The sequence below is a fragment of the Chironomus tepperi genome, unplaced genomic scaffold (assembly GCF_022539635.2).
Source record: "Chironomus tepperi strain 1889 unplaced genomic scaffold, CSIRO-AGI_Ctep_v1 contig_100, whole genome shotgun sequence".
Classification (NCBI taxonomy): domain Eukaryota; kingdom Metazoa; phylum Arthropoda; class Insecta; order Diptera; family Chironomidae; genus Chironomus; species Chironomus tepperi.
Window position 1 is genome coordinate 1,590,304 of NW_027226222.1, and position 24,564 is coordinate 1,614,867.

A 24,564-nucleotide genomic window follows, 5' to 3' on the forward strand; every position below is an offset into this window, starting at 1 on the left:
TTTCATAGTTTTAAAAATGCGAGAAGAATGCTGACTAGAATTGAGCTGCTTCTTTGATTGGTGCACATTGAAATATTGACCATAAGTCGGACAATCGGACAGAACAATATTAATTAAGTGGCATCCGCTTGGCAGTATCTCCTAAGTGACATCTGATTTAGTTGTTCCATAACCAACCGATAACAGATAATGATTCATTTCTTTATCTGTTCCTTAAAAGATAAGAAATCACAGATAGTTCATAGCTTCTGCTAAGATCAGTTCCCCGAATAAAAAGAGTTAAATTTTATTTATTATATATTATTATTGGAGTATCTACTAAGTGACTTATGATTTAGTTGTTCGTATTGGATTCAGAAATGGTTAAGGTAGCAAGATTGATACATTTCACATTATATTTAAACCAAAATTCCTTAAAAACCAAATTTTATTCCAACAAATTGCATTTTCAAGACTGTTTATCCTGAGTAGATAACTTGACAAAGGACCTAATTGGAAACTAGACATATGTGTCTTCGACTAATGACAACATTACGGACCGTACCTTAAAAAAATTGTCATTAGTCACAGACATAATGCCAAACTGTCTACTCGGGATAGTTATGACTAACAGGCAAAGAGCACGCTCTCGAAGCCTTGATCTACTGGAATCAGTATGTTCTGTATGGTTCAAAAAATGTGTCTATACCAATTTATACGAACTGCGAATTTTATATTAAACAATAAGAAATAAAAAGCATGTTTTCTTAAAATTCCCGGAATTTTTTGTTCATCGCTAATTTATGTATTTTCCAATTTTCAGACTGCTTCATTTGTGAATTTTTATTGTTTGTAGCACAAGTTCTTTTGCGAATTATTGCTAACAACAATTAAAGTTTGAGAGAGTAAGAGATTCATTTTTGAGAGACTTTTGTTTGCTTCCATTCACACAATAAATCCGACAGTCTCACTAGTCACACAGTTAGTAATCAACAGTAGGATGATCAAGTCGCAGAAAGAAAACTTAGAGAGAGAGTAAGAGATTCATTTTTGAGAGACTTTTGTTTGCTTCCATTCACACAATAAATCCGACAGTCTCACTAGTCACACAGTTAGTAATCAACAGTAGGATGATCAAGTCGCAGAAAGAAAACTTGGTAAGATTTTATTAGTTTTAAATATTGGAAATCGTGTTTTATGTGTTTACGTCTGTTTAGAGTCATCTAAAGGCGGCGTTTGAGGAAAAGAATGAAAAAGAATTTAGATTCCTCCTCGAAACTTATGCGTATAATACCAATGTGTCGTTACACAACATTGGAATTGAATCATCATTAATCGAGCATATTCTAGCAACGCCCAAATCATCAAATTTTATTAAGATCTGCTTTAATTATGGGGAAAATTACCACAAGGTGAATATTTTGGATATTGAATATTTTAAAAATATCCAAAAAGAAGTCTTACCAGTTTTAATTTTTCACAGAAAAATTCGGATGGTTTCTATTTGTTGGATTACGCGATCAAATCATTATGTGCCGAAAACTTAAAAACATTAGTCGATCATTTAACTATACCGGCTTTACAGGAACAAACAAAACAAATAGTCTCAAACAGCGAAATAGCAAACAAAAACAATCATCTACATGATGTGCTTTTGCACCTTTCGTCCGAGAACTACGAAGAGTGTAATAAAATAATCGAAATTCTTTTAAAACTTGGATGCAACCCAAATCATTTTAATGCCGAAAACACAACACCATTCGAATTTCTGTTGAATAAAGTTCAAAACAATTTAGATTTAAATGATCTAATTGAGACATTTTTGAACAATTCCATTCCGCGAATAGAGGTTAGTGACTCTGACTTCAACAGAAATTTTGTGTCATCCAGAAATAGTGAAAAATTAGTTATTCGCGATCGATCAACACCGGATGTTGCCAATCTATTTGATCTTATCAATCAAGGCAATGAAAATGAATTTATTTCTATGCTGCAAAGGACAGAACTCCAAAATCAAATACCATACAATTTCACTGATCTTATGAAGAAATGCATTGAAATGAATTTTACTGTCGGAGTTAAGAAACTATTGCAAATGGTTCCTGATGCAAATAGAACTTATATGAAAAACGGATGTGACATTGACTCATTGATTCCAACAAAAGTAAAGTACGAGATTGATAATAAGCCATTATTATTTTATGCCATAAAATTGAATCGATCACAAATTGTTAAAGTATTTTTGGACATGGATTGTGCTCAATTTCAAAGTGAACATCATTGTTATTCTGTGCTGCATGAAATTTGTTCAATGAAAAATGTAGAATGTGATAAGGATTTTAAGAAGTGCTTTAATTTAATTGTAAAAAATCGTCGATGTGATTATAATCTCATTAATGCATTTGATCACAATGGGAAAACCCCGTTGATGTATGCCTGTGAAAATGATCATAAGGAAATAATTTATGAGTTATTAAGGAGGGGAGCATACATAGGTCATGAATGTATTGTTACTAATTTATGTGAAGAAATATTGAAGAAAGTCTTAGATGAGTGTATAGTTCCAACAAGTGATATTAATGACCAAAATTGTGCAGTTCAAATCAATTGCAAATTTCTGATTCCTCCAAAATATTCACTGACCAGAAATGATGAAACAAGAGCATTGAAACTAATTGCATCACAACCAAGATTCAAAAATCTAATGACTCATCCTGTACTCACTTCTTATCTTGAATTGAAATGGAAGCGCGTGAATGTTTTGGTCTACATAGCGTTATTTCTATACTTCATATTCTTCGTGTATTTAAGTCTTTTCATTCTGAGATTTTTCAGTAATGATTTATATAATGGCGTTGATGGTATAAATTCGAGATTTGGCGTTGATATTGATCATCATTTACAAACAGATGCACAAAATAATGAAGAATTAAGAGACGTAAATATTTGGCATGCTTTATTTGGAAATAGAAAAAAACGAGAAGCGTATGAAAGTAAAGATACTTCCATAATTTACTTCCCCACTGAAGAACCTGAAGAAACAAGCACAACTCAAATACCAATGAAATTTAGGAATCGCACCCGTAGACCAGTTGAAAATATTTATCCAAAAAATTCTTCGAATTTTTCAATTGAAAAACCTCAAAGACTACAGAATTACATCAAATCTTACAAAATATCTTATAGTATATGCTTGATCGGGACACTCATACTGACACTTTGTGAGATCATTCAACTGATATTCTCATGGAGGACATACTTCTTTAAACTTAGTAATTGGGTAGATTGCACTTTACTCTTCCTGGCATATGTTGTACTTCTTAATTATTTCGCATATGATGTTGATCTTTTCCGAAAATTAAGAGCAGTTCTTTTCCTTGTTATATCATTTCAAAGCTTTATCTTACTATCCAGAGTATCAAAATTATCACTACAACTGGAAATATTCAAGAAAGTTTCCAGAACATTCATCAAATTCATTATGCTCTACTTTATGCTACTATTTGCCTTTGCAATGGCATTCAATACACTTTATGGAAGTGAAATTAGTGTGAAGAATAGTGAGGATGATAAAAAGGAAGATAATGATGATGACGAAAATGGATTCAAAACTATTATGATGTCTATAATCACAGTCATTAGAATGATGTTGTCTGATTTTGATAAAATGAAGCTTGAACCTGATGATAAGTTCAATTCCATAATATTTTTGGCATTTATTCTATTGATCACAATCATACTGTTTAATTTACTTAATGCACTTGCGATTAACGATACACAGCAAATAATGAAATCAGCCGAAATAGTTGATGTTAGAAAAAGAATCGCAATAGTTGGAAACTGTGAGTTTATTCTGGCATTCTTAAAAGTTGAAATCTTAAACGTTTACTCCAATTTGATTCCTAATGGACAAATAATTTTAAAAATTAACAAGGACAATTATGTTAGAATAAGATATGAAAAAGATAATACTTTACCAAGTGAGAAAATAGACATAATTGAAAATGAATATATACACATGGTTCCTCTTTGTGATGAAACTAACAGAAAGTCGCTTAAGTTGTATACTAAGGTTCGTATTCCTAAGATGATTATTTACGAAAATCTTTATGCTTATATTGAACGGTTTAATATTCTTAATCCATTCCTAACTCTGGGCAATGAAAATATTGAAAAGATTATTAAGCACATAAAGAACTCAATCGATAGTGATAATTAAAATGCATAATTAGAATTAACTAAAATTAATTTATTTCTAGAACTTTTGTTTTAGATTTCTACAATTTGTATTAATAGTCAAGCAATATTAAACGTTTTCCTTATAATAGAGAGAATAAATGAAATATTCACTTTTATATTGAACTTGCAATAGTACTCTTCCTCTTGTACCTCACTTTCTTTATGTATGCCTCGATTAATTGTGTTATTTTTTGTATGTTTATTTCTCCTGTTTTGTTATGACATATCTGTAATTCAAAGAAAAATAAATAAAAGTTATTATTCATTAACCATAGTATGAGTAAATCATTATTAAGTAAATTACGGATGCACAGCTCACTGAACATCCACAATATTCTCAATAATAAACATTAAAATATAAACTCAAATGTACCTTCGGTACAGCTTTCCTCAGAATTTCTTTATACTCTTCTTTCGTTATGTGCTTCTTGTTATAATGTGGTTTCAAAACCAATTTGACTTCTTCCGCTACACGCTCAATCCTTAAGGATTTTTTAAGGAACTGCAATGGATAGTGTGAGAAATTCAAATTTTTCAGCGCACCAAATGAATGTTTAGAGACCTTTACCCTATCTTTATTTGCAAGATCCACAGCTGAGCTGGGAACATCATCATCGAGCATCGTTTCGTCTGTAAGATAAGATAATGATTAGATAACATGATAAAATAGTAAAGTATAGATAAAGCTTACCAATGACAGGAGGTTTTAGTGAGTCTGCAAATGAAATATTTCGATGAGGAGATCCATTTTCATTCATACTGCTGGTAAATCGACTCATTTTAGTTCGCAAAAATGACGAATTAGGCTGTCGTTTAACAAGAGGTGATTTTTGCTGAGATGCAGGTAGATAGTTTTCAAAAATACTTAATTCAGCTTTATTTACATATTGTAAAGAACCCGTTCGCATGGTGCTATTGAAGCTTTTGAGTGTAGATGCTGTAAGCTTTAATGGTGTAGTTTTTGACGGTGTATCATCATTTCCAAATGAATATGATGCACTCGGTTCACTACTCTGTGTATCGCTATGCTTAATGTTATCAAAAGAATTTTTACTTTGATGAATTGACGTTTGTGGCGGTGGCTCGTAATCGTTATTTGATCCACCATAACCATCAGAGCTCGGAGAATATGGTGTCATATCATCATCATCATCGTTACTTTTATCCATTTGAGATGGTTTAATGCTCGTTTTTATTGGACTTGGCACAACTGGCGTTTTTAAATCACTTCCATAAATGCCATCATATAATGCCGATATATGAGGCTTATTATTTGATGCGTTTGAAGATGAAAATGCAAATGTTGGTGGCATTGGCGGTGTTAAAGGTTGTGATGATTTTTTGTCAAATTCCTTTCTGTTCCATAATGAACTAGTTGGCTGTTGATTAGCTTGATGCTCTTCAATTCCAGGAATTTGATTTGAATCTTTACTTCCAATAAGCTGAATCTTTTCATTCAACCCCTCTAATTTGTTACTGTTTTTGTTAATATCGTTCGAATGCACCTCATTTGGAGGTGGTGGTGTTACTGGTGATGTTGAACCAGATTTTGTAGGCTCGAATGGATCATATGCTTCATTCAGATTATTATTTGTATTTTTCTCCTCATTTGTGTTATTTATTACTTCTTGTTGCTTGATAATATTTTGTTGCTCAACTGTATTTACATTAACATTATTTACGTTCTGTAAATCTTCAATTTCCTCTGCCTGATCATGTAATAAATTGAATGGTAGAATATTTGACTTTGTTTTAATTGAAAATTTCAAGCCTGGCTGTGTAATTGGAGGTGGAGGAGATTCAGGTGGTGTATGATGCTCACGAAGTGGCGATGAATGATTTCTAATCGATATTCCTTTCTCTAAAATCGTATCCTCAATTATTACAATATCTTTATTTCCTCCATCACGCTTCTTATTTTCACCGTCACTATCTGATAAAATGATGACTTCTTTAGGTGATTGTGTAACTTCCTTGCCTGGAGATTTCTCTAAATCAATTATTGCAATAGGTTTTGCGTCATTCTTTCTCTTGGCCGCATTACTTGGTGGGTTCATTGGAGGTGTATGTGGCTCTTTACTTTGATTCCTTTCTCCTCTTTCCCTTCTACTCTTTACTTTCTTGTTGTGTTTGTGTTTTCGTTGTCGCCTTTCTGTCTTATCAAACGAATCGTTTGATCCAATTGATCCAGCTGGAGAGGCTTGTCTCTTCTTAGATTTCGGTTTTGTTGATAATTTATCTTCACTAACGATATCTGATTTCAATTTAGTATGATCATTATTGCTATCCTTACTTATTACATTATTATTATTGTTATTACTTCCAGTGCTATTATTGTTGTTATTATTAAAGCAAACGCTTATTACGATGTTATCACCTGATGCAAAAACTTCTTTCTTTTGAGGCTGGTGTTCCTTTGAAGTTTTTTGTGATATTTTCTCGCGAGTTTCTTTACGTGAACTTTTATCTTTTTTACTCTTCTTATCCCGCTTTTTAATCTTCTGACGCTTAATGAAATCTTCATTTTTCAATATGATTCTAATGTTTTCTTGATGTTGGAGATTCGGATTTGTGACATTCATAATTTGACGTGACGGTGAAATATGATTACTCCTTAATACGGGTTCAGGTGATAAAGATGGAGATGACTGACGTTTTGATTTTGATCGAGATTTCTTATGTTTACGTTGATGATCTTTTGACTTGTGTTTTCTTCTCTTTAATGTTTTATCAATTGATCCTGAAATGAGTTAAATTAATATTATTTATGAAAATCGCAAAATTATTTATGCAAGCTAAGGGTATTACGGGTTTTTGTGTGTCTATGTTTGCTTCTGCTTCGTCTAGTAGCCTCTTCGGGCGTAAGTGATCGTCTGTTGTATGGAAAAGCGCGATATTGATCTGGCGATGAGGAATGTCTAGGCGATATCGGTGAATACCTTTTCTGACGTGACACAGGCGATAATGATTGTTTATAAATATCTCGTTTGGGCGAATATGATGAATGCTTCGGTTGACGAGAAGGAATTTCCACTCGTGGTGGAGAAAAGCTTCTACTTCTGGATCGTGATATTGAGAATTCACGATTTGCAATGACTTTTCTAACATCATATCTTTCAATTTCCTTCCGTCGACTATTATCAAATCTACTCATATTGGAACGATTTGAATAATAATCATTTCCATCAGTTCTCCTTCTCACATCCCTATAGTTTCTTTCACGATTATTTCTTGTAATTTTCTTGAATGCAAATTCTTTCGATTGATCACCATTTCCATTCGTACGAATATCATCGCTTTTATTATTGCACTCTGACCATTCCTCATCATCATCAGAAATGTCCGATAGCTCTATTTCTTTTGAAGTATCTCCACAATTCTCGTCTTCTACACGATTTTCATCCAAACATGGAGTTAAACTTCTATTTAGTTTTTCCGATTCGCTCATTTTTCTTTAAGCAATTTTTTTCTTCCCAGATTTTTTATTTCAATTTTCTCTTGAATATGCTCTCATAATTAATCAACTTTTATTTCAAGTATGTTAAGCAACCTTTTATCATTCACAATAATGTACTGTAATTCCTTTTTGATCCTTAAAACCTTAATTATAGTGAATTTTTATTCGAAACTATTCAAAACTAAAGAATATATTGTTTTTATTTAAAAAATGTCCGTGAGAAAAAATAAAGGGCGTCAAAATATGAAGTTTTATCACATTTGAAAATTTTATTTTAACGGCTTTAATTATTCTCAAATAGTTTTATTATATTTGCCGGTATCCTTTTAAAATTGGATGTTAAATAGGTATATGATATTCATATTTTCATTATATTTAATCTCTGAGTAACTTTTAGTCTCATTTAACATAATAAATTGATAACGGATTGCGTCAACGGAAGTTGAGGACACAGTGACACATGGATAAAAAGGCTATATGTTGTGCAACAGTATCATTGGTTTAAAAAACAAAAATAGCATAAATCATACAGGAAATCACATTTGGCTATGATGATTCAAGATCTATATGTCTTTCATCGTCTTTCAGTTTTGCATTGAAGCTGAATAACTTTCGCATTTTTATTTCAGGTATCACATCCTTGAAAAAGCATAACGGTCGTTTCAGATTTATATTAAGGTTTATGAAGAGTGCTAAAACTTAATTTCAAATTATTCAAAATATTTTTATTCGTTAGTTTTTTCATACTTTTAAAAACTTATCCTGAATCTTATCTACCTAAATTTTGACAATAATTAAGTTTCTAGATGTTTCTTGTAATCAACCTTGTTTCTTGAGACCTATGCGTTTTTTGAAGTTATCATCAACTGATTTGCTTAATCAGAACTACTATTACAACCATTATTATTCATTATATCTGTCAAACAATATATTTGCGAAACATTTGCAAAAACATGAGAAGTTCTAAAAATAACGATCATTTTTCATTTGAATTTTTTGAACAACTTTAAAAACAAAAATTTACACACCAAAAAAATGAAAATACGACAATAAATCATTAATTAACAGGAATGTATCAGAATACCAATTGAACAATAAAACATTTGGTAATATATAAAACACAGAAAACAGATAAAAGTGACAGAAAAATCTCAAAACTAATAACGGTCGATAGAAATTTGAATGACACACACATAAAGAACAACTCACATACACAATCATAAATTATAACAAGAACACTCGCCTCAAAAAAATTGTAAAAAAATTAATAATTAGTGTAAAGTGAGTGAAAGCTGTATCAATTTATATAATAAACACCTTAAATGTGTAGTTAAGGATCGAAGGTGAGTTAATTAATTGGTATTTAGTTGAAAATCTTTCATTAAAGTGGGTTTTTAATGATTTAAAAAATAAGCGTCTCTCATCGGCATATTCCCTTCCATTGAAGAAAAAAAATTCATCTTTCCAGTCGAAACTCCCTAAAAATTGCATCTTCGGATTTTCATACAGCCATTTAAATTTTTCCATCATTTTCCCTATTAATAATATTAAGTTAAATCAAATTTAATTATAGTCCTATTAAGGAATTTTTTTTTGCTCATTGCGCAAACCAAGTAAAGCACTAGATGTGTGTAAAAATTGTAGAGTTGGGAATTTTTTATGTTTCAGTTTCTCACATCTTCTTTTCTGTTTCGCCCTTATGCACCCTTCTTGCATTTTCACACACAGAACAGAAAAAAGCCAGCCAGACCCCAAACTCATGAAAAAATACAGGAAAGAATATGAAAAAAAGGAACAAAAAGAAGAATGAAAGAGAGTGAATTTCTTCAATCTATGTACACAAAAAAAAAGTGAAATAAATCGATCGAAAACCCTCTTTTTAAAATATTTCGCTCACCAGACGATATGTACGTGAAGAAGAGCAGTTGCTTAAAAGTCCTCAATATATCCTTTCATCTTTCCTATAAACAATTTTTTTTTTCCTCTTGCCGCATAACTTAATTTTGTGAATTATTTTTTTATATTTTACTTTTTTTTGTATTAAAATTATTTGGATGCACAGAGTGAGAGAGGGAGACAGAAAGCGAGGTTACAAAACGATGGCTGAAGAATTTATATAACATTTTAAGAATTATTCTAAATACAAAATTGAAAGACACTTTTTTCAACAACATAAACTTGTTTAATATTAACGGAAATGGCTGAACATACAACAACAAATTATAAAATTCAAACTAGCGGTCCGTCGTACATGACAAACTATTATAAGGTAAAAAAATTACGACAACTTACATCTTCGACCGAATTAATTAATCTTGAATTTTATATTTTCTTCAACACAAAAAAATAAATGCTAAATAATTAATTAGACAATTAAACGTCCTGCCACGACTAGTTCGATTGAAGAAGATTCGCCATTACCAAAAATTTCAAAAGTAGCTTATGAAAAAACAAATGAAAAGTATATAATAAATCCAAAAACACAACGTGGTAAGAGTGCATTCAAAGAAATTGCCGGTGAGTCGGCGACGAGATATGACACAAGTTTGGGATTGCTCACAAAAAAGTTTATGGACTTGCTGAAAGAGTCGCCTGAAGGTGTTGTGGATCTGAATGCATGCTCTCAAAAACTACAAGTACAAAAACGCCGAATATATGATATCACAAATGTTTTGGAGGGTATTGGAATATTGGAGAAAAAATCAAAGAATCAAATTCAATGGAGCCGAGGAAGCAATCGAACGCTCTGTGATGGATTAGAGATTGATGAGAATTTAAAAAGTCTCCAACAGAAGGAGAATCAACGTTTAATTCAAAAAGAGAATCAACTTAATAGTCTGATTGTTGACCTGAAGGAGCACTTCAGTAAACAAATTGATCACAAATACGCTTATGTTACATGTCAGGACCTGAGTAGTACCGAATCGTTTAAGGATCAGCTACTAATTACTTTACGTGTGCCCGCTGACTCTAAATTAACGGTAATTTCTTTACATATTTTATACATTTTCGGCATTTAATGGCGGTATTTTCTCGTTCACAGATTCCTGCTACACCACTTCCAAGGGAAATTCATTTTAAAAGCGACCGAGAGGAGATTGAGGCATTTGTCAGTCGCGAAGCTCAGGATGAAGACTTAAAAACAACATTATCAGAAACCAGTGTAGACTTTAAATCACCTAACAATAGTACTAGCAATGAAAATGGAGTTTTTGATAATTGCTTAGGAGAATCGTCATCATATAGTAATTTAATACAGACATCAAGTCAATCGGAACTTAGTGTCGAATCGAGTCCAAAAGTGAAACGAAGTCCACTTGATTTAAGTCCCGAGAATTTCTTCATGACATCTAATGAAATTAACGGTAAGTTTCCATTCTCTATATGCATTTTCTTATCATTAATATCACTTTTCATTTAAATCACTCTTCATTAATTACACATAAAAATCTCTCTACAAAAAATAATAATAATTTAAAATTTAAAGTCTATAAATGTCTGACTAACATAATTGTGATAAAAAAGTATATAAACCATTGGCAACGCACTTTCATTTTTGGATTGGAGAGTCATCACGCATAAATCACATTTCCTAACGAGAACTTTTTCTGTGACTGCCCTTCACAAAAATAATGCGGCATCACAGTCTGAGTTCTTGACTAGGCGATGCGCAATTTTGATCATCATATTATTCTCACATTCTTTACGGCATCAAATGTCTGTAGATTATTATATATGTAAACAAAAACTTGTATAAATAAGCAAAGCAAAAAAAAAACATCATTTGTGTTATATTTGGTGCATGGTGCTGCATATTTTCGGCTAATATGACTAACCTCTTTTACCATTCTAAGAGCTGGATTCTTGTGGATCTACACATAATTATAAAATGATTAATTTTTTTACAATAAAAAATTGCATGCTTGTAGCACCATAAGATTCAGCTCCTATGATGGTAGCAATTCACAAGATATTGAAATTTACTCATCATACAGTGCATCATTTGTGCTAATCATTTTTGGGAATTTGTCGGTTCTGTGATAGTTTTCATTAAATTTAACTTAAAGATATCAGAGTTGTTAATGTTGGAGTTCTGACACGGGATATTTTCAACCTTAAATCATATAGATTCCAAAATCTTTGTTAAGCCTTAGTGTCATAAAATCAGAACTCGAAGTAGACTTGGATTTTGTATGGGAATCTACTCGGCTCCATACAAAATTTGAGTCAGCTAAGTGCTCTGTGGTGAAAACCTTACAAATGTTTGAATCTAATTTGTACGGGTTTGAAATTCTTATTTGGATTTTATATGGTTTTGAAACATTTTAAGTAATTGAAAAACAATTGTATGGTTTTATGAGGAATTTATACGGTATAAGGAAGAAATTAATATCTATTGGAACAAAAATTAATAATTATACATTCTAAGTTTTCAAAACATTATTAGCACAAATAATTAATTTGACATTTTCTTAATTATTTACAGAAATATCAAAATTCATGGCACTTGAAGTACCAGAGGATTATAATTACTCGTTAGGATTACAAGAAGGCGTTATGGATTTATTTGATTTCGTTTAAAAAAAAATGTTGTTTCTATTAATTCTTTCTCAATCGAAAAGATCGTCGCTTGTATGAATGAATAATTATGATAATTTTTAATCTACTAGATTTTAAGGATAAAAGAGAAGAAGAAAAAAAATGATGAATAACGATAACACACAAACAATATGAAGAAATCATGGAAAGAAATTATTGTAGGAAAGTTTTGCCTATATTTTTTATTAAAATTTCCATTTTGGTTTTTTGTTAATTAGTAGTATATTCAACCTTTCAAATTTTAAAGGAAGTAACGAAATAAAAAAAAGAAAACAAAAATCGCATTTTGATAGAAAAAAAAAATAAGAAAAACGTGATCTGTGTCCTTCATTTTGAAAGTGAAAACTTGAAACTTTTCCAGATTTTGCGCAATGCATGACAATCATAAATTTTTGCCGAAGAAGTTTTCATTCACTTCAATGTGAGATAAAGTCGTATACGGAACTTCCACTTTTCATTTTTCTTCTTATTTGATTGTGGAAGCAAAGGAAAATGCATGTTGTACACTTGATTTATGGGAAATTTGATGAAAAACCACTTTGTGCTATTTTTGATGAAATTTAAATGACATCAGGTTATTTTCAGGAAAATCGAACGATTTTGTAGCTAATGTTATTTTTCGGAAATGCTATGGCATTGGATGAATGTTAAGGACCTCCATATTCTATTTAATTATTTCAGGACGAATTATACATTTTGATACTCAAAATTTGATCCATCTCAGCTTTATGATTTAGAGGTAGTTCTTTAGAGCATACTCTTAGCCATTAAGGTATCAGTTATCATGTATCGTGAATATCCATAGAATTCTCAGGTAAATGTTTACAGCTAAGATATGCTAGCTGTACCACTGACATATCTGAAATATTTAATCTTTTAAGCCAATAATACAGTCTCTGACTGACTGATAAGCCATAATAAGATTGTATTTCCAATCTGGTACTTACTACAAACAATTTTATCATTAGCCGGGTCATTTGCCCATATAATTATTTATAATCTTTAGTCTTATCGATGCAAATTCAGAATAATGTGTGGAACAGAACTAAATAGTAGAAATGTGCAGATTTATTTCATTCAGACAAACTTTAACTCAATTACAGACTGATTGTAATTTAGAACAAATACAGAAATTAGTTAATTCATACATAATCATGACTTTTAACAATAGAATCACGCAACTGAAATATTAACGGCTCGATAAAATTCAAAAAATTGATTAAAGGAAAATTTTGCGTAGCAACTGCCCTGGTGTATTCGTTGGAACCAAACAAGCTAGTTGAATCGGAAGAAATTCACAAAATCACAGAAAATCTGTTAATTAGTGTATAAAAGTTTAGTTTAAAGTTTAATTATAATAAACGAGTAAGTATTACGTGGGAGTTACTTCATTATAACATCATAAATGCTTGAAATTAGTCGTAAAAATTGAAAACAATTTTTTTTTCTTATAACGCGTTTAATTCTATAGTCAAGTATATCTAAAAACGGGTTTGGTGTGTGCTGAGTTTTTTTGGATTTTCTTATTTTGTATCATCATATTATTGACGTTGCACAACGTGTTATTTTTAAAATTGATATTATCTTATCAGAAAATCGTTTATTAATTAATAATATAGTTTAAATACTATCAAGAACAGTAATAAGCATTTAATAGTGAGAATTAGAGTAAGCCGACAAGAAAATTAAGTTTCTAGTGCATTAATCTAAATCATTACGTAGTCGGAATCTTTTTTTGATAACAAATTTTTTAAAGGTAATTAATTGAGTTGGAAGATTAAAGTCCATAGAACTTGTGGGAATTATTAACTTTGATACTTTTCATACACATCATCACTTTTTTCCTTAACAAAAATTATTATTTCCTCATAATTCAAGTAAAATTTCTAATAATGGCATAAATGAATTACTTATTAAGGTTGAACTTGTAACTTTCTATTCGTTGGAATCGGCAGAAAAATATATAGTTGTAAAGTAGTAGACAGTAATGCGACGAAAGATTTTTTTTTGAGAAAGTTTAATTAATTTTTTATCTAATTAATATGCATCAATTTTGATAGTGATTTTTTATTTTTAACTTCCTCTTCCCTTAGTTTACTCGATACTGTAAATTTCAAATAATTTAAAATAAATAATTCAAATGGCATCAACAAATAAACAAACTAAAAATAAACAAAAGCCACAGCAGCAAGTTTCAAAGAAGGTAATTAACTATTTTACTTAACTGCATGACATTATTCATACTAACACTTGATTTTCTGTACATTCTTGACCAATATTATTTTTAAGTATTTTAATTGATTGTCCAAAATACATGTTATAAATTCTCTGTCTTGTCAGCATAATTTCAATAACTTTCATATAATCCAATTTTAAGGACATTCCAAATCCTACCAAAATGACTGATAAGAAGCAAAAGAAACAAAAGAAAGCGGGTGAAGGATCATCAAAGTCCTCTTGCTGTCCATGGTTCTTCGGATCTCTAGTACTTTTTGGAGCCATCGCTGGTCTTATTACGTACGAAACAAACGTCTTATACGGTGGAAAATTCGAAGAAACATCTGTTGGACGAGTGCTTAAACAAGCAGGCGCTTTGCCTCATGTTGAACAAGCTTGGTTCACATCACTTAAATATAGTGCACGAGGCTATAAATGGGCTGAGGAAAATGCTCCAATTGCTTATGGCAAGTCGAAAACATTCCTTGAGCCTTATGCAGAATTTGCTAAAGATTTAGGCATCACAATACTCAATACTGGCAAAAAAGGCTATGAATGCACAAAAGAATTCGTCTACGAGAAAATTCCTGTTGTCTTAAACTTTATCGATAGTTACGCGCCAGGAATGGGCGACAAAATTAGCGATGTTACATCCACAACAATTAAAGGATTTTGTAGTATAACATGTAACACATGGAGGAATTTTGTCGATTTCTTCAAGACTAAAGTTTTCGTGTAAGTATGAAAGTTGTTTTACTGTGCCAAATTAGCACGCTACGTCATAAGCTAATGACCTATTAACGGCACCATCGCTTATTCTTATTCTTTTCTTTACTTCTTTTTAGTGGAAACTTCTCGCCAGAGAATATAGGAAAAATGATGAATACAACCTCTCAGCGTGCTCTGGGCTATTATAGTTGGTTCCACGAAAAAGTAGACTTTTATGCTAAGGTAGAGTAGTTTGGTCACTGCCAAAAAATCACAAGTAAATGTCAATGTAGCGTGAAAAGTTCTCAAATATAAAAAAAAAGTAAGATTAAATGTGAATCAACAACAGAATTGAATGTAACTTAATTTCATTTTGGTTTTTTCTTCTTTTTCTTTTTCACTTTTTTGGGTTTCTTTATTTCTCTCATTTTGAATAATTTAATTAAAAACAATCGAAATAATCTTTTTCATCTCTCAGAACCTTACAAAAAAAAGTTAAAGATTTATAAAATAAAAAGTACTATATAAAAAAGTAACACGAAAAAATTTTAATTCTTCCAAAAGTTCACCAAGAATGCAACCTTTTTATTTAATTTAGGTATCACACGTCATTTTTTTTTTGCTACTTTTTTGCTTGCTTGATAAGTATGTGGGTTGATTGAACAATCAAATCGTACACAGAATATTTTGTTTTGAAAGGAAATTATTGCAAAATTAACAATTTTTGTGCTCACTATTAATTATTGACATTCATTTTTTTCTTCAATAAAAGCAATCGTACGATTAATTAATTTTCATGATGATGTGGATTTAATTCTATAACTAAAATGTATGATTATGATTGGATTTATGACTGATTTCATTTGAATTACAAATTATTACTATTGAATCTGATCAATTTGTGGAGAATTATTGTTCATTGGTTAATAAAGTTATGATTCTATTGTAACTTCATATGGATGTGATTTTATTTGTGAATTTCAGGATGATTTTGAAGTCAGGACGGAGGTTAATCTGCTTTTTAACGGTTTTTTTTCAAATTATAAAACCGTACAATTTCTGTTCAAAACTGTTGAAAAGTTCTTCAAAATGTGTATCGGCTAATTCAAAAACCATTCAACAGCTCTTCAAATTGTGTATCGGCTTAAAATATGATTTTGAAACCGTACAATTGTTTGGAATTTGTAAGGTAATAAAATGAGCTTTTTAAATGAAAGCTTTTATGAAGTCACTTTAAATGATGTCTAATTGGAAAAATTTAAGCACAATTGGAATCTATAATCATGTTAAACTTATTTTTTTATTTTAGAAAATTTCAGTTCAATTTATTTAAATCCTACAAAACCGTTTAAATTAATTAAAAATTTTCTTTAATATTATTGTAGAAAAACAAGTTTCTTAATATTATTTCACTGATAAAGCATTGCCACTCTAGTTTTCCGTTCCGAATATGTCTTGTTCAAAAAGTAAAAGGTACTTAATAAATAAGCTTGTAAAAAATGATACAATTTTTGGTTGAAGGCTGACTACACACCTTTTTGTACAGAAATTTTTAAAATAGTAACATCCTTTGAATGTTAAAATTATTATCATGATATAAAAGTTGTAGATATGATATAAATTAATTAACAAAACAATATTGATAAAAAAGATTGAATTAAATTCAATTGAACAATAAATAATTAAAAACTAATTTCAATTATAATTAAATTCATAGGATATTAAGATACTGATAAGCATTCTTTGGTGAACGTCCGAAAATTCTTTGTAAATAAATTATCACGTATCCATTATTTTGGATAAGATCTGGTTTTGTTGCATACTTTGTGCGATTAAACGTGTCTTGATCTTTCTTTTAGGACAACAAAAATTAATTTAATTTCACTACCAAAAATTCTTTAAAAAACAATCTTGTCTATCCTATTGACTAGTTTTAAGAAAAATTTTGTTTTTTTTTTGGTACGTCAATAATTCATTTCATCTAAAAATTAATAATATACGTTACTATGAAATTACTAGAAATGCCTTTCATCAGTCATTAACAATTATTTTGTATGTACTAAATTTTATCTTAGTTTTTGTCTCAAACAAAATTTACAACAAGTATAAAAACAGCTAATAACCACTAATCGTCGCTCATGACTTCTTTTCTTGCCTGGAATTTTCTCCATGAACTACTCGTGCAGACTCCTAAAAATAAATCAATCAGAATTAATATCTAGACATTATGTCTACTCATTTTTTATTAATTACCTTGTCCTCTCCACCAATCGTTCACATCCTCATACCATTTAGGCTGACTAATTGATTCTTCGTCATGCAACATCGAACACACTCTACACCTGTAAGTGTTAAAGAAATTGGAATTAAACTCTTAGAATTTATCAATGCCGTCCATTGTTATGAGAATAAACAGGATATACAATCATAATAAGCAACAATATCTCTTCGAAGACTTATAAGTCTAACGTGTCTTTTCCAAGAATAAACAAGCTTATCTACAGCCAATCAAAAATTATTGAGTGGATTTATTTTCTAATAAAAGCAATGCCACATACCAAAAATACGTGTTTATGAATTCTCCAGTTCCTTTCCATTTGAAATATGAATTGTAAAGATCATCATTTTTGTCTAATAAATGCAAGTACTCTGCCAACTCTTTCGCGGAACTAAATTCATCAATATGAATATAGCTTCTGAGTGGTGAACTCATTTCATAGTCTGTAAAGAATCATTCATGTTTGTTTTTCTATTAGATTATGTTTATGGAGAAATATTTGCATATGAACATACCTTCAGGTCGCGCGCCCATCTACAGAAACGATTCGACGTATAGGATAGAAAAATATGATACGTAAAATTAAAGTTTCATTCTTTTAAATATTTTATAGAATTTTTAATTATACTTACGACAATGGGAAGAATATTACGAGAAAGGCCATTGACAAAGAATTTCTCTGTGATGTAGTCTTTGCAATTTGAATTTTCGAATGCCTAAAAAATGGAAAATTTGAAAACATTTGAATGGTTTTGATGTGTAATTTTTTTAGAATTTGTATGGCTTTGATATGTAAATTTTGAGGCTTGAATGGTTAAATTCAATGTCTCAAAACCGTACAAATGTTCTAAAATTCAAATAATCTTCAGCAGTTTAAAATTAATCAGACATCGTCCTTAAAATGCTTACCAAATAAAATTTATATTCTCGATCGAGAATTTCGAAACATTTATCAGCATTTGATCGTGAGCATTTATAATTTCCACATGCCCCATAAATATCAACTTGAATATATTTTCCTAATTCTTGTGCAAATTGCAACCGATTGTTTCTTGCTGAACAATTGGAGACAAACCATGCAACCTTTTTCGTTTTATTAAGGGCATAATTTTTATCTTGTTCTATGTATGTTACTTTTGGATCAAAATATTGCCAATTTTCATATGGTGCAACAATATCAGAATCACGTCTGCAAATGGAAACAAAAAAGCCTAATTTAGCTGGATGTTTTCAAATGAAATCGTAATTAAAAGTTCCAGTGAATTTCGAGACTGAAAATAATTGATCTTGACAATAATTATTCACCTGTAAGTAGATGTCCAATTAAAAACATCAGGAAATTTGATATGCTGCGTGTGATAAGGACATTCGAGGAAATATAGCATATAGAGTTGTGTAGGATGTTTTGGAACACCTGTTGGAATGAAGTGGTCTTTATAAAGTATCAAGTCAGCATCTTTGGCTAGATCACGATTTTGTGTTATAGAACACGTGTCAACAGGACATTTAGAAGATGTAAAAATAGTACGGCCTACATGAAAAAGACATTTTCCTAATTAATCAGTTAAGAATAAGCATAAGTAATTATAGCCACCTTGCTTAATATTATTCCAAGGTCCTAAGCCATTATACAATAATATAGTCTTTAGTCTTCCACTATTTCTGATTTCCTCATAATTTGGCGGTACGAACATCAATTGATTAGTAATCCTATCACTTCGAGGATCTTCTGATGGCGTCAATTTCGCTAGTCTTTTATTTGTCTTTTTATTGATTCTAGCTGGCTTTGGATAACGTTCACCGTCTGTAAAATACCAAGGCCTTGTCACATGCACTGACTCATCTCTGTCAATTTCCACTTTCTTATCATCACTTGACACTGTATCGTCATTTATATTATTACTATTTATTTTCGATTCTATATTTACTTCATTTGATTGGGGACGTTGCGTAGTTACATGCTTTGGTTGTTGATGCTAGAATTAACAATTTCACTCTCATTACACTAATCACCTCATTATAATTGATTAAACTTACATCAAAATTATTATCACGAATATTATCAATTTTCTTGTCCACATGATGATCTTGGTGATGCGTTGTTGGAACTAACACCTTGTTGTGCCATATCTCCTTCTCTCTAAATTATGAAATAAGAAAATAATAAAATAGGAATTGTCATTTCAGGTGAAATTATTATAAATATAGTCATAATTATCTAGTTCACACATCTGGTTGGCATTTGATCAAATAAATAAGTGTGAATGGTGAAAGACTACTCGATTAATTGTTTTAAATTTTAATTTTCAAATGTTTCAAAACCATACAAATGTTTGAATATTTCGAAAACCATACAACAGTTTCAAAACTGCCAAACATTTTTCAAAAATCAAAAAACCGTTAAATGATTAATTAAATTATGCAATGCCGGTTTTACCAGTTTTAACGTTCAAGTAGCATGGCAATTATGCAAAAGAACTGATATGAAATTACATTATAATAAAATTAATTCAGTCGAGTTATCAAACTCTTTAGACATTGATTTAGGTATGGAAGCAAAACCAAATTAGAATTAATGGCACTAGTTTTGATATGTAATACACGTGGCTAAATCAGCTTGTTGGTAAATTAAATTTAATAGTGTGTAAATTAAATTTGACATTAAAATTGCCAGACCTGAAGGCAATCATCATTAGCGGAAAAAGATTTGGACGATAAATTGATTGGAAAATTAGCAGCAAAAAAAAAGTTAATTAAACATGATGCGGAAGTTAAATTATTTACATACCTTAGATTTATCACAAATAGCAGGAGAGCACAAAATATAACAAGAATGATGAAACACCGCTTAAGTGAAAATTTTGGAAGTCTCATTTTCTACATAAACTATTGTTGTCACTAAACTAATTTTAGCAAGTACCACTGGCAATATTTTTGATATACTTAATGTAACTTTACAGTATAAACGTTTCTTAAATATATAAAATGTTTCCTTTTGAGCTTTCAGCTGAGAGTAGACGTAGATTCTGTGGCCGAATATAATCGCTGGTACATTATTACTTCTTACTTTTAGACTAACTTGTGCTGTGCATTGTGTTCACAATACTTGTGAACTACTATTTTGCTGTCAAAGTTAGGGAATAAAAGAGTATTTTTATTAGCATTGAGCAACCAACACATGTTTCTATAGCATGTAAAAACAACTGATAAAAAAAATGTTTACCGGTGTTAAATGAGAATATTTTTTTTTAGATAACAAGCATACACCTCAATCTTTCTACCTTCAAGCCTCAGATTAATTTAAAGTTTAGTGATAGTGGAATATAAAAGTTCAAGATAAATAATGAGATTGATAAGCACACACATAGAATGACTTAACACTTAGGATTTTTACACTTTACAGACAGAAGTTCTCAACCTTTTTTAATTCAATGGCACTAGCCATGTATATGGAGTGACCCCCCTATAAGTATACTTCCTTGCACATCTGCTAATCTGTTGCCAACCACAAAATGTCCCCTAACACAGTTTGAGAACGACTGTTTATATTGTATTAGATCAAGTATTAGTCATGGAACTAATAGACAGATAGCAGATACCGTAATTTAGATTTAGACAATTGCTAATAAACTAGTCAGTGTTCTATAATCATGAGTTATTTTACACAGTATGAGGTCTACATGAAATATCCATGCTTTGTTTTTATGAAGCACAATAACAATCACCACCTTAGTGTGCCGCTTGAAAAATCAATCTAATATCAATCGGAAGTATCAATTTTTAATGGAAATGTGTGTCTTGATTTTTAGTTCCATTGGCTTGAGTTTTCTGGCACTATAACAATTATGTATGACGAAAGATTTTGGTGCCATCCTGGCCACTACACACTTTATGCAATTTGAAGCTTAACTTAGAATAAACAATTTATGATGCTACGAATTTGTTACAAACAAAAATTATCGATTTTTTTGCTATACAACTCAAAAATGTCTCACAGAAATCATATTTAAAATAGAAGAACTCACTTAAAGAATGCCTAACTTACATTCCATTAAATCAATTTTGCTGCAGTTTTATGTCGTAACAACAAAACCTTTTTGATGCAATTTAATTTGCGACGAAATTTTGCACGTATGAGATTCTAATCATTTTTTTTAATCTACAACACTTTTATTGCTGTTATTACTAATATCGTGAATATTGAGCTTTTATCAAATGAATTGATGCACGGATGACAGTAAAGTAAATTAAAAATATTTGTATTAAATATTTTCTTTTTTTCCTTTCGAGTCCTGAGATAAAATACGATTTTTTCGCGTTGAGCTGTATTATCTTTCTGCTTTCCTTCTCTCTAGTTCTCTCGTTTTATTTTATATTAAAGGTATAATGCGAAAAATAATGTAGGGTTGATTGTGTAAAAATGTTCAAATGTATTAGTGTCGTGTTACCATTGAATGAAAATGCGAGACATAATATTTACATCACAAATATAAACAGATAGCTTAATTTCTGCATGACTGCATGTTAATTAAATTAAAAAGGCACTAAAGAAACTTTTTATTGAAAAAATTTGCAAAATTATTAAAGATGTCAGAAAGCATGGCCAACTTAGGGGTAGTTTTTCATTAAAATTGACAGCAAATGAATAACCGTCAAAAATATTTTGAATTTTTTAAACTTTTTATGAGCTTTTGTAAAAAGTTCGTTAGATTTCATTTTAAGTTATTTTCGGAAAATCTATGTTACTAGGTAAGTAGAAAAATGATGATTTATGTCAACGGTGTCTAGACAATATTGAATAACTCTTCAATTAAAATATGATGCATCCTTCTGTTTAATTTAGATCTAGATCAAAAAACTTATACTACATAGAAATCAATCATTAAAATTGTTCTGGAATATTTTTTTATTACTTAATCTCCATTTAAAAATATATTTAGAATTATAATTCTTACGTTAAAAAGGTGAAAATAAAAATTTATGAACATAGATAGGAATGCAAGAGATAAGACCACAACGTATAAAAATCCCAACATATAAAATAAACATTAAAAAAATTCACATTCAACTTTGTCCGAAATTCAGCCTAAAACTTATGCAAAATATTTCTGTTATGTTTTGTCAATAATTTCTCATTTCCTAAAACCTTGTGACATCTTACAAAAATTACCAAATTTGTTACGTCCTTATATAAAAATAATTTAATGTGAATAAACTTCATAAACATTAGCGCCTAATGTCTTGATATTCTGATTCGTAGTTTGTAAGACAGTTATAGAACTGGCGAAATTTGACTTATTATCAGCTGCATTTGTAGACGGAACTTGAGAAGTTAATGCATTCAGAATAGGTATAATTTTTGCAAGAGGTAATGAAACGCTATTTATGTTGACATGACTATTATTATTCATGGTTTCTTTCTCAGGTGTATCCTTCGATGTTGTTGGTTCACAGTCATTCAACTTATTTTTTCCATTTACTGGTTCCACATAAAAGTCAGCAACATTATCGATCACAACGGTAAATGCATTATTAATGCTGCTTTCACATGTTTCCAAATACTCGCCACATTCAAAAACATCCATGCTGTCCGCCAACATTTTATTCAAAAGTTCATCTTGTTGATTATGTTGTGTTTCTGCTGGTAAAATAAATTGGATTAAATTCTTATTGATGTCCTTATCAACTGAATGCTGGATTGACCAAAAAAGCTGCTCAACATCATTCAACATAAGTTTTTCCTTAAGACTTTGATTTCTCATCACTTTCACAACATTCTCGCGAATAATTTTAACAAGCTGATTTAATCCAGAGCCCATTAAATGCTGTATTAAGACCAAACTGTAAATTGTTTGGATTTCTTTTGTAATCTTCTCAGTAGATTGCAATGCATCTTTATACAGATATCCACCAATTATATTAAGTTGTACTCGCAAACTGGTTACCAATAATGAAATTGCATAGACGAAAGCTGTACATCTTGCAAAAGACAGTATCTTGAGTTCCTCCCATAGTTCAATTTTTCGATTGCCTTTACAATTTGTCTTCAGTTCCGCTAATATGCTTTCTGTGTTTAATATTTTAATTATTGATTCACATAATGCCGGAATTAAGCCTAAATTATATTTAATCGATTAAAATATTTAAAACATAAAAATTTTATAAATTCATACCAATTATTGCTAGATCAGTAGTCTTTTCAGTGGATTCAAAATGTTGCGATCGCCTAGTTCTATCCAAAAATTCTTTTACTTGCTGCAATTTATGCAAATAAGTACAAAGTTCAATTAATATCAAAAACACGAAATTCTCACCTTTTCTTGATATTCTATGAGTTTTCTTTGGCCATATTTCAATAGAAGTCCTCCAGCGATAACAACACCACCAAAAATAAATTTCTTTTTGTGACGTCCAACAAATCCCTTAATTTTCGATAACATTTTCTGTTAATCTCTTGATTACACCTGCAGATTGGAAATTTATCAAGCAATTAAAGCTACTTATTTATAGCAAATTGAAATATTTAATGCTTTTGAACGCGTGATATTTTAAAATTTACCATTTATTAATTATTTATTGCCGATTCGATGAGAATTTCCGCAAATGTTCTTTATCGAATTTTCTTCTTCAACTTTTTGTTTACAAATTTCCTTTCGAGGCGTGCACACTTTGATCTTTTTGAATTTATTTGTTTAATAAATAATAATTTAAGTAAGCTATCGGGTACGACATTTATCCTGTTTGTTGTAAACTAAGAATGTTTGTGTAATTTTCATCAAAACTGTATTTACAGTCACTTAAATCAAGCTAAAATTATTTTGAGTATGAATGGTTTCCATGCCTTGTAAATTGAGCTTTTTCACACCCCTTACAAGCAATCAGGCGTATGAAACTGAAAAGTTTTATTTTGAAAATAAATCTTTAAAGCTTTTATCTGTTTATGGCCATTTACCCAACCCAAGATGATACTTATCATAATGATAATATAAATTATTGATGGAAGCATCTACTTTTGATAATAGCTCTCTCATATTTATGCATAATCTGCACGATGCTTGTGGTTATCATATGTAGATATATGGATGCC

General features: G+C 30.3%; 6 protein-coding genes across 12 annotated transcripts; 3 read left to right on the top strand and 3 right to left on the bottom strand.

Moving 5' to 3' along the window:
- The first annotated feature begins 1,013 nt into the window (after positions 1-1,013).
- Positions 1,014-4,407, top strand: LOC139087318 (transient receptor potential cation channel protein painless-like). Its single transcript, XM_070636101.1, has 3 exons — positions 1,014-1,136; positions 1,197-1,391; positions 1,463-4,407. The coding sequence occupies exons 1-3, from the start codon at positions 1,110-1,112 to the stop codon at positions 4,196-4,198; spliced, it is 2,958 nt and encodes a 985-aa protein (XP_070492202.1). The 5' UTR covers positions 1,014-1,109; the 3' UTR covers positions 4,199-4,407.
- Positions 4,208-7,864, bottom strand: LOC139087317 (PHD and RING finger domain-containing protein 1-like). 2 transcript variants are annotated; one of them, XM_070636100.1, is made up of 5 exons: positions 7,027-7,864; positions 4,910-6,958; positions 4,787-4,848; positions 4,592-4,720; positions 4,208-4,445 (listed from the first exon to the last, which is right to left on the bottom strand). In XM_070636100.1, exons 1-5 carry the CDS (start codon positions 7,664-7,666, stop codon positions 4,332-4,334), a joined length of 2,994 nt encoding a protein of 997 aa, XP_070492201.1. In that variant the 5' UTR covers positions 7,667-7,864; the 3' UTR covers positions 4,208-4,331. The 2 variants fall into 2 exon arrangements, with proteins under 2 accessions (XP_070492201.1, XP_070492200.1); XM_070636099.1 differs by having other exon boundaries at positions 4,781-4,848.
- A 1,011-nt stretch (positions 7,865-8,875) lies between these two features.
- Positions 8,876-12,556, top strand: LOC139087184 (transcription factor E2f1-like). 2 transcript variants are annotated; one of them, XM_070635927.1, is made up of 6 exons: positions 8,890-9,018; positions 9,404-9,582; positions 9,738-9,944; positions 10,045-10,656; positions 10,719-11,040; positions 12,162-12,556. In XM_070635927.1, the coding sequence occupies exons 3-6, from the start codon at positions 9,873-9,875 to the stop codon at positions 12,254-12,256; spliced, it is 1,101 nt and encodes a 366-aa protein (XP_070492028.1). In that variant the 5' UTR covers positions 8,890-9,018; positions 9,404-9,582; positions 9,738-9,872; the 3' UTR covers positions 12,257-12,556. The 2 variants fall into 2 exon arrangements, with proteins under 2 accessions (XP_070492027.1, XP_070492028.1); XM_070635926.1 differs by lacking the exon at positions 9,404-9,582 and having other exon boundaries at positions 8,876-9,018; positions 12,162-12,555.
- A 960-nt stretch (positions 12,557-13,516) lies between these two features.
- Positions 13,517-16,153, top strand: Tmem214 (Transmembrane protein 214). Of its 4 annotated transcripts, none has more exons than XM_070635900.1 (4): positions 13,517-13,639; positions 14,368-14,477; positions 14,652-15,226; positions 15,337-16,153. In XM_070635900.1, the coding sequence occupies exons 2-4, from the start codon at positions 14,415-14,417 to the stop codon at positions 15,449-15,451; spliced, it is 753 nt and encodes a 250-aa protein (XP_070492001.1). In that variant the 5' UTR covers positions 13,517-13,639; positions 14,368-14,414; the 3' UTR covers positions 15,452-16,153. The 4 variants fall into 4 exon arrangements, with proteins under 4 accessions (XP_070492001.1, XP_070492003.1, XP_070492004.1 ...); XM_070635901.1 differs by lacking the exon at positions 13,517-13,639 and adding an exon at positions 13,824-14,030; XM_070635902.1 differs by lacking the exon at positions 14,368-14,477 and having other exon boundaries at positions 13,518-13,639.
- A 117-nt stretch (positions 16,154-16,270) lies between these two features.
- Positions 16,271-21,816, bottom strand: FucTA (glycoprotein 3-alpha-L-fucosyltransferase A). 2 transcript variants are annotated; one of them, XM_070636050.1, is made up of 11 exons: positions 21,523-21,816; positions 20,266-20,601; positions 19,515-19,617; positions 19,072-19,453; positions 18,783-19,008; positions 18,387-18,666; positions 18,110-18,193; positions 17,993-18,011; positions 17,758-17,920; positions 17,453-17,541; positions 16,271-17,389 (listed from the first exon to the last, which is right to left on the bottom strand). In XM_070636050.1, the coding sequence occupies exons 2-11, from the start codon at positions 20,349-20,351 to the stop codon at positions 17,325-17,327; spliced, it is 1,497 nt and encodes a 498-aa protein (XP_070492151.1). In that variant the 5' UTR covers positions 20,352-20,601; positions 21,523-21,816; the 3' UTR covers positions 16,271-17,324. The 2 variants fall into 2 exon arrangements, with proteins under 2 accessions (XP_070492151.1, XP_070492152.1); XM_070636051.1 differs by having other exon boundaries at positions 21,503-21,816.
- Positions 21,817-22,359: 543 nt separating this feature from the next.
- Positions 22,360-24,185, bottom strand: Pex3 (peroxin 3). Its single transcript, XM_070635882.1, has 4 exons — positions 24,037-24,185; positions 23,792-23,941; positions 23,651-23,732; positions 22,360-23,592 (listed from the first exon to the last, which is right to left on the bottom strand). The coding sequence occupies exons 2-4, from the start codon at positions 23,915-23,917 to the stop codon at positions 22,679-22,681; spliced, it is 1,122 nt and encodes a 373-aa protein (XP_070491983.1). The 5' UTR covers positions 23,918-23,941; positions 24,037-24,185; the 3' UTR covers positions 22,360-22,678.
- Positions 24,186-24,564: the final 379 nt, after the last annotated feature.

Coding starts and splice junctions, on each gene's coding strand:
- LOC139087318 (XM_070636101.1), top strand. CDS start 1,110: ATGATCAAGTCGCAGAAAGAAAACTTG. Junction 1,137..1,196: donor AGTCGCAGAAAGAAAACTTG/GTAAGATTTTAT, acceptor ACGTCTGTTTAG/AGTCATCTAAAGGCGGCGTT. Junction 1,392..1,462: donor ATGGGGAAAATTACCACAAG/GTGAATATTTTG, acceptor AATTTTTCACAG/AAAAATTCGGATGGTTTCTA.
- LOC139087317 (XM_070636099.1), bottom strand. CDS start 7,666: ATGAGCGAATCGGAAAAACTAAATAGAAGTTTAACTCCATGTTTGGAT. Junction 4,721..4,780: donor CAAATAAAGATAGGGTAAAG/GTCTCTAAACAT, acceptor TATCCATTGCAG/TTCCTTAAAAAATCCTTAAG. Junction 4,446..4,591: donor TGAGGAAAGCTGTACCGAAG/GTACATTTGAGT, acceptor TTTGAATTACAG/ATATGTCATAACAAAACAGG.
- LOC139087184 (XM_070635926.1), top strand. CDS start 9,873: ATGGCTGAACATACAACAACAAATTATAAAATTCAAACTAGCGGTCCG. Junction 9,945..10,044: donor ACATGACAAACTATTATAAG/GTAAAAAAATTA, acceptor ATAATTAATTAG/ACAATTAAACGTCCTGCCAC. Junction 11,041..12,161: donor GACATCTAATGAAATTAACG/GTAAGTTTCCAT, acceptor AATTATTTACAG/AAATATCAAAATTCATGGCA.
- Tmem214 (XM_070635900.1), top strand. CDS start 14,415: ATGGCATCAACAAATAAACAAACTAAAAATAAACAAAAGCCACAGCAG. Junction 14,478..14,651: donor AGCAGCAAGTTTCAAAGAAG/GTAATTAACTAT, acceptor TCCAATTTTAAG/GACATTCCAAATCCTACCAA. Junction 15,227..15,336: donor TTCAAGACTAAAGTTTTCGT/GTAAGTATGAAA, acceptor ACTTCTTTTTAG/TGGAAACTTCTCGCCAGAGA.
- FucTA (XM_070636050.1), bottom strand. CDS start 20,351: ATGAGACTTCCAAAATTTTCACTTAAGCGGTGTTTCATCATTCTTGTT. Junction 19,454..19,514: donor TTCGTGATAATAATTTTGAT/GTAAGTTTAATC, acceptor TGTTAATTCTAG/CATCAACAACCAAAGCATGT. Junction 18,667..18,782: donor AATTGGACATCTACTTACAG/GTGAATAATTAT, acceptor TTCCATTTGCAG/ACGTGATTCTGATATTGTTG.
- Pex3 (XM_070635882.1), bottom strand. CDS start 23,917: ATGTTATCGAAAATTAAGGGATTTGTTGGACGTCACAAAAAGAAATTT. Junction 23,733..23,791: donor TCATAGAATATCAAGAAAAG/GTGAGAATTTCG, acceptor CATAAATTGCAG/CAAGTAAAAGAATTTTTGGA. Junction 23,593..23,650: donor TACTGATCTAGCAATAATTG/GTATGAATTTAT, acceptor AATATAATTTAG/GCTTAATTCCGGCATTATGT.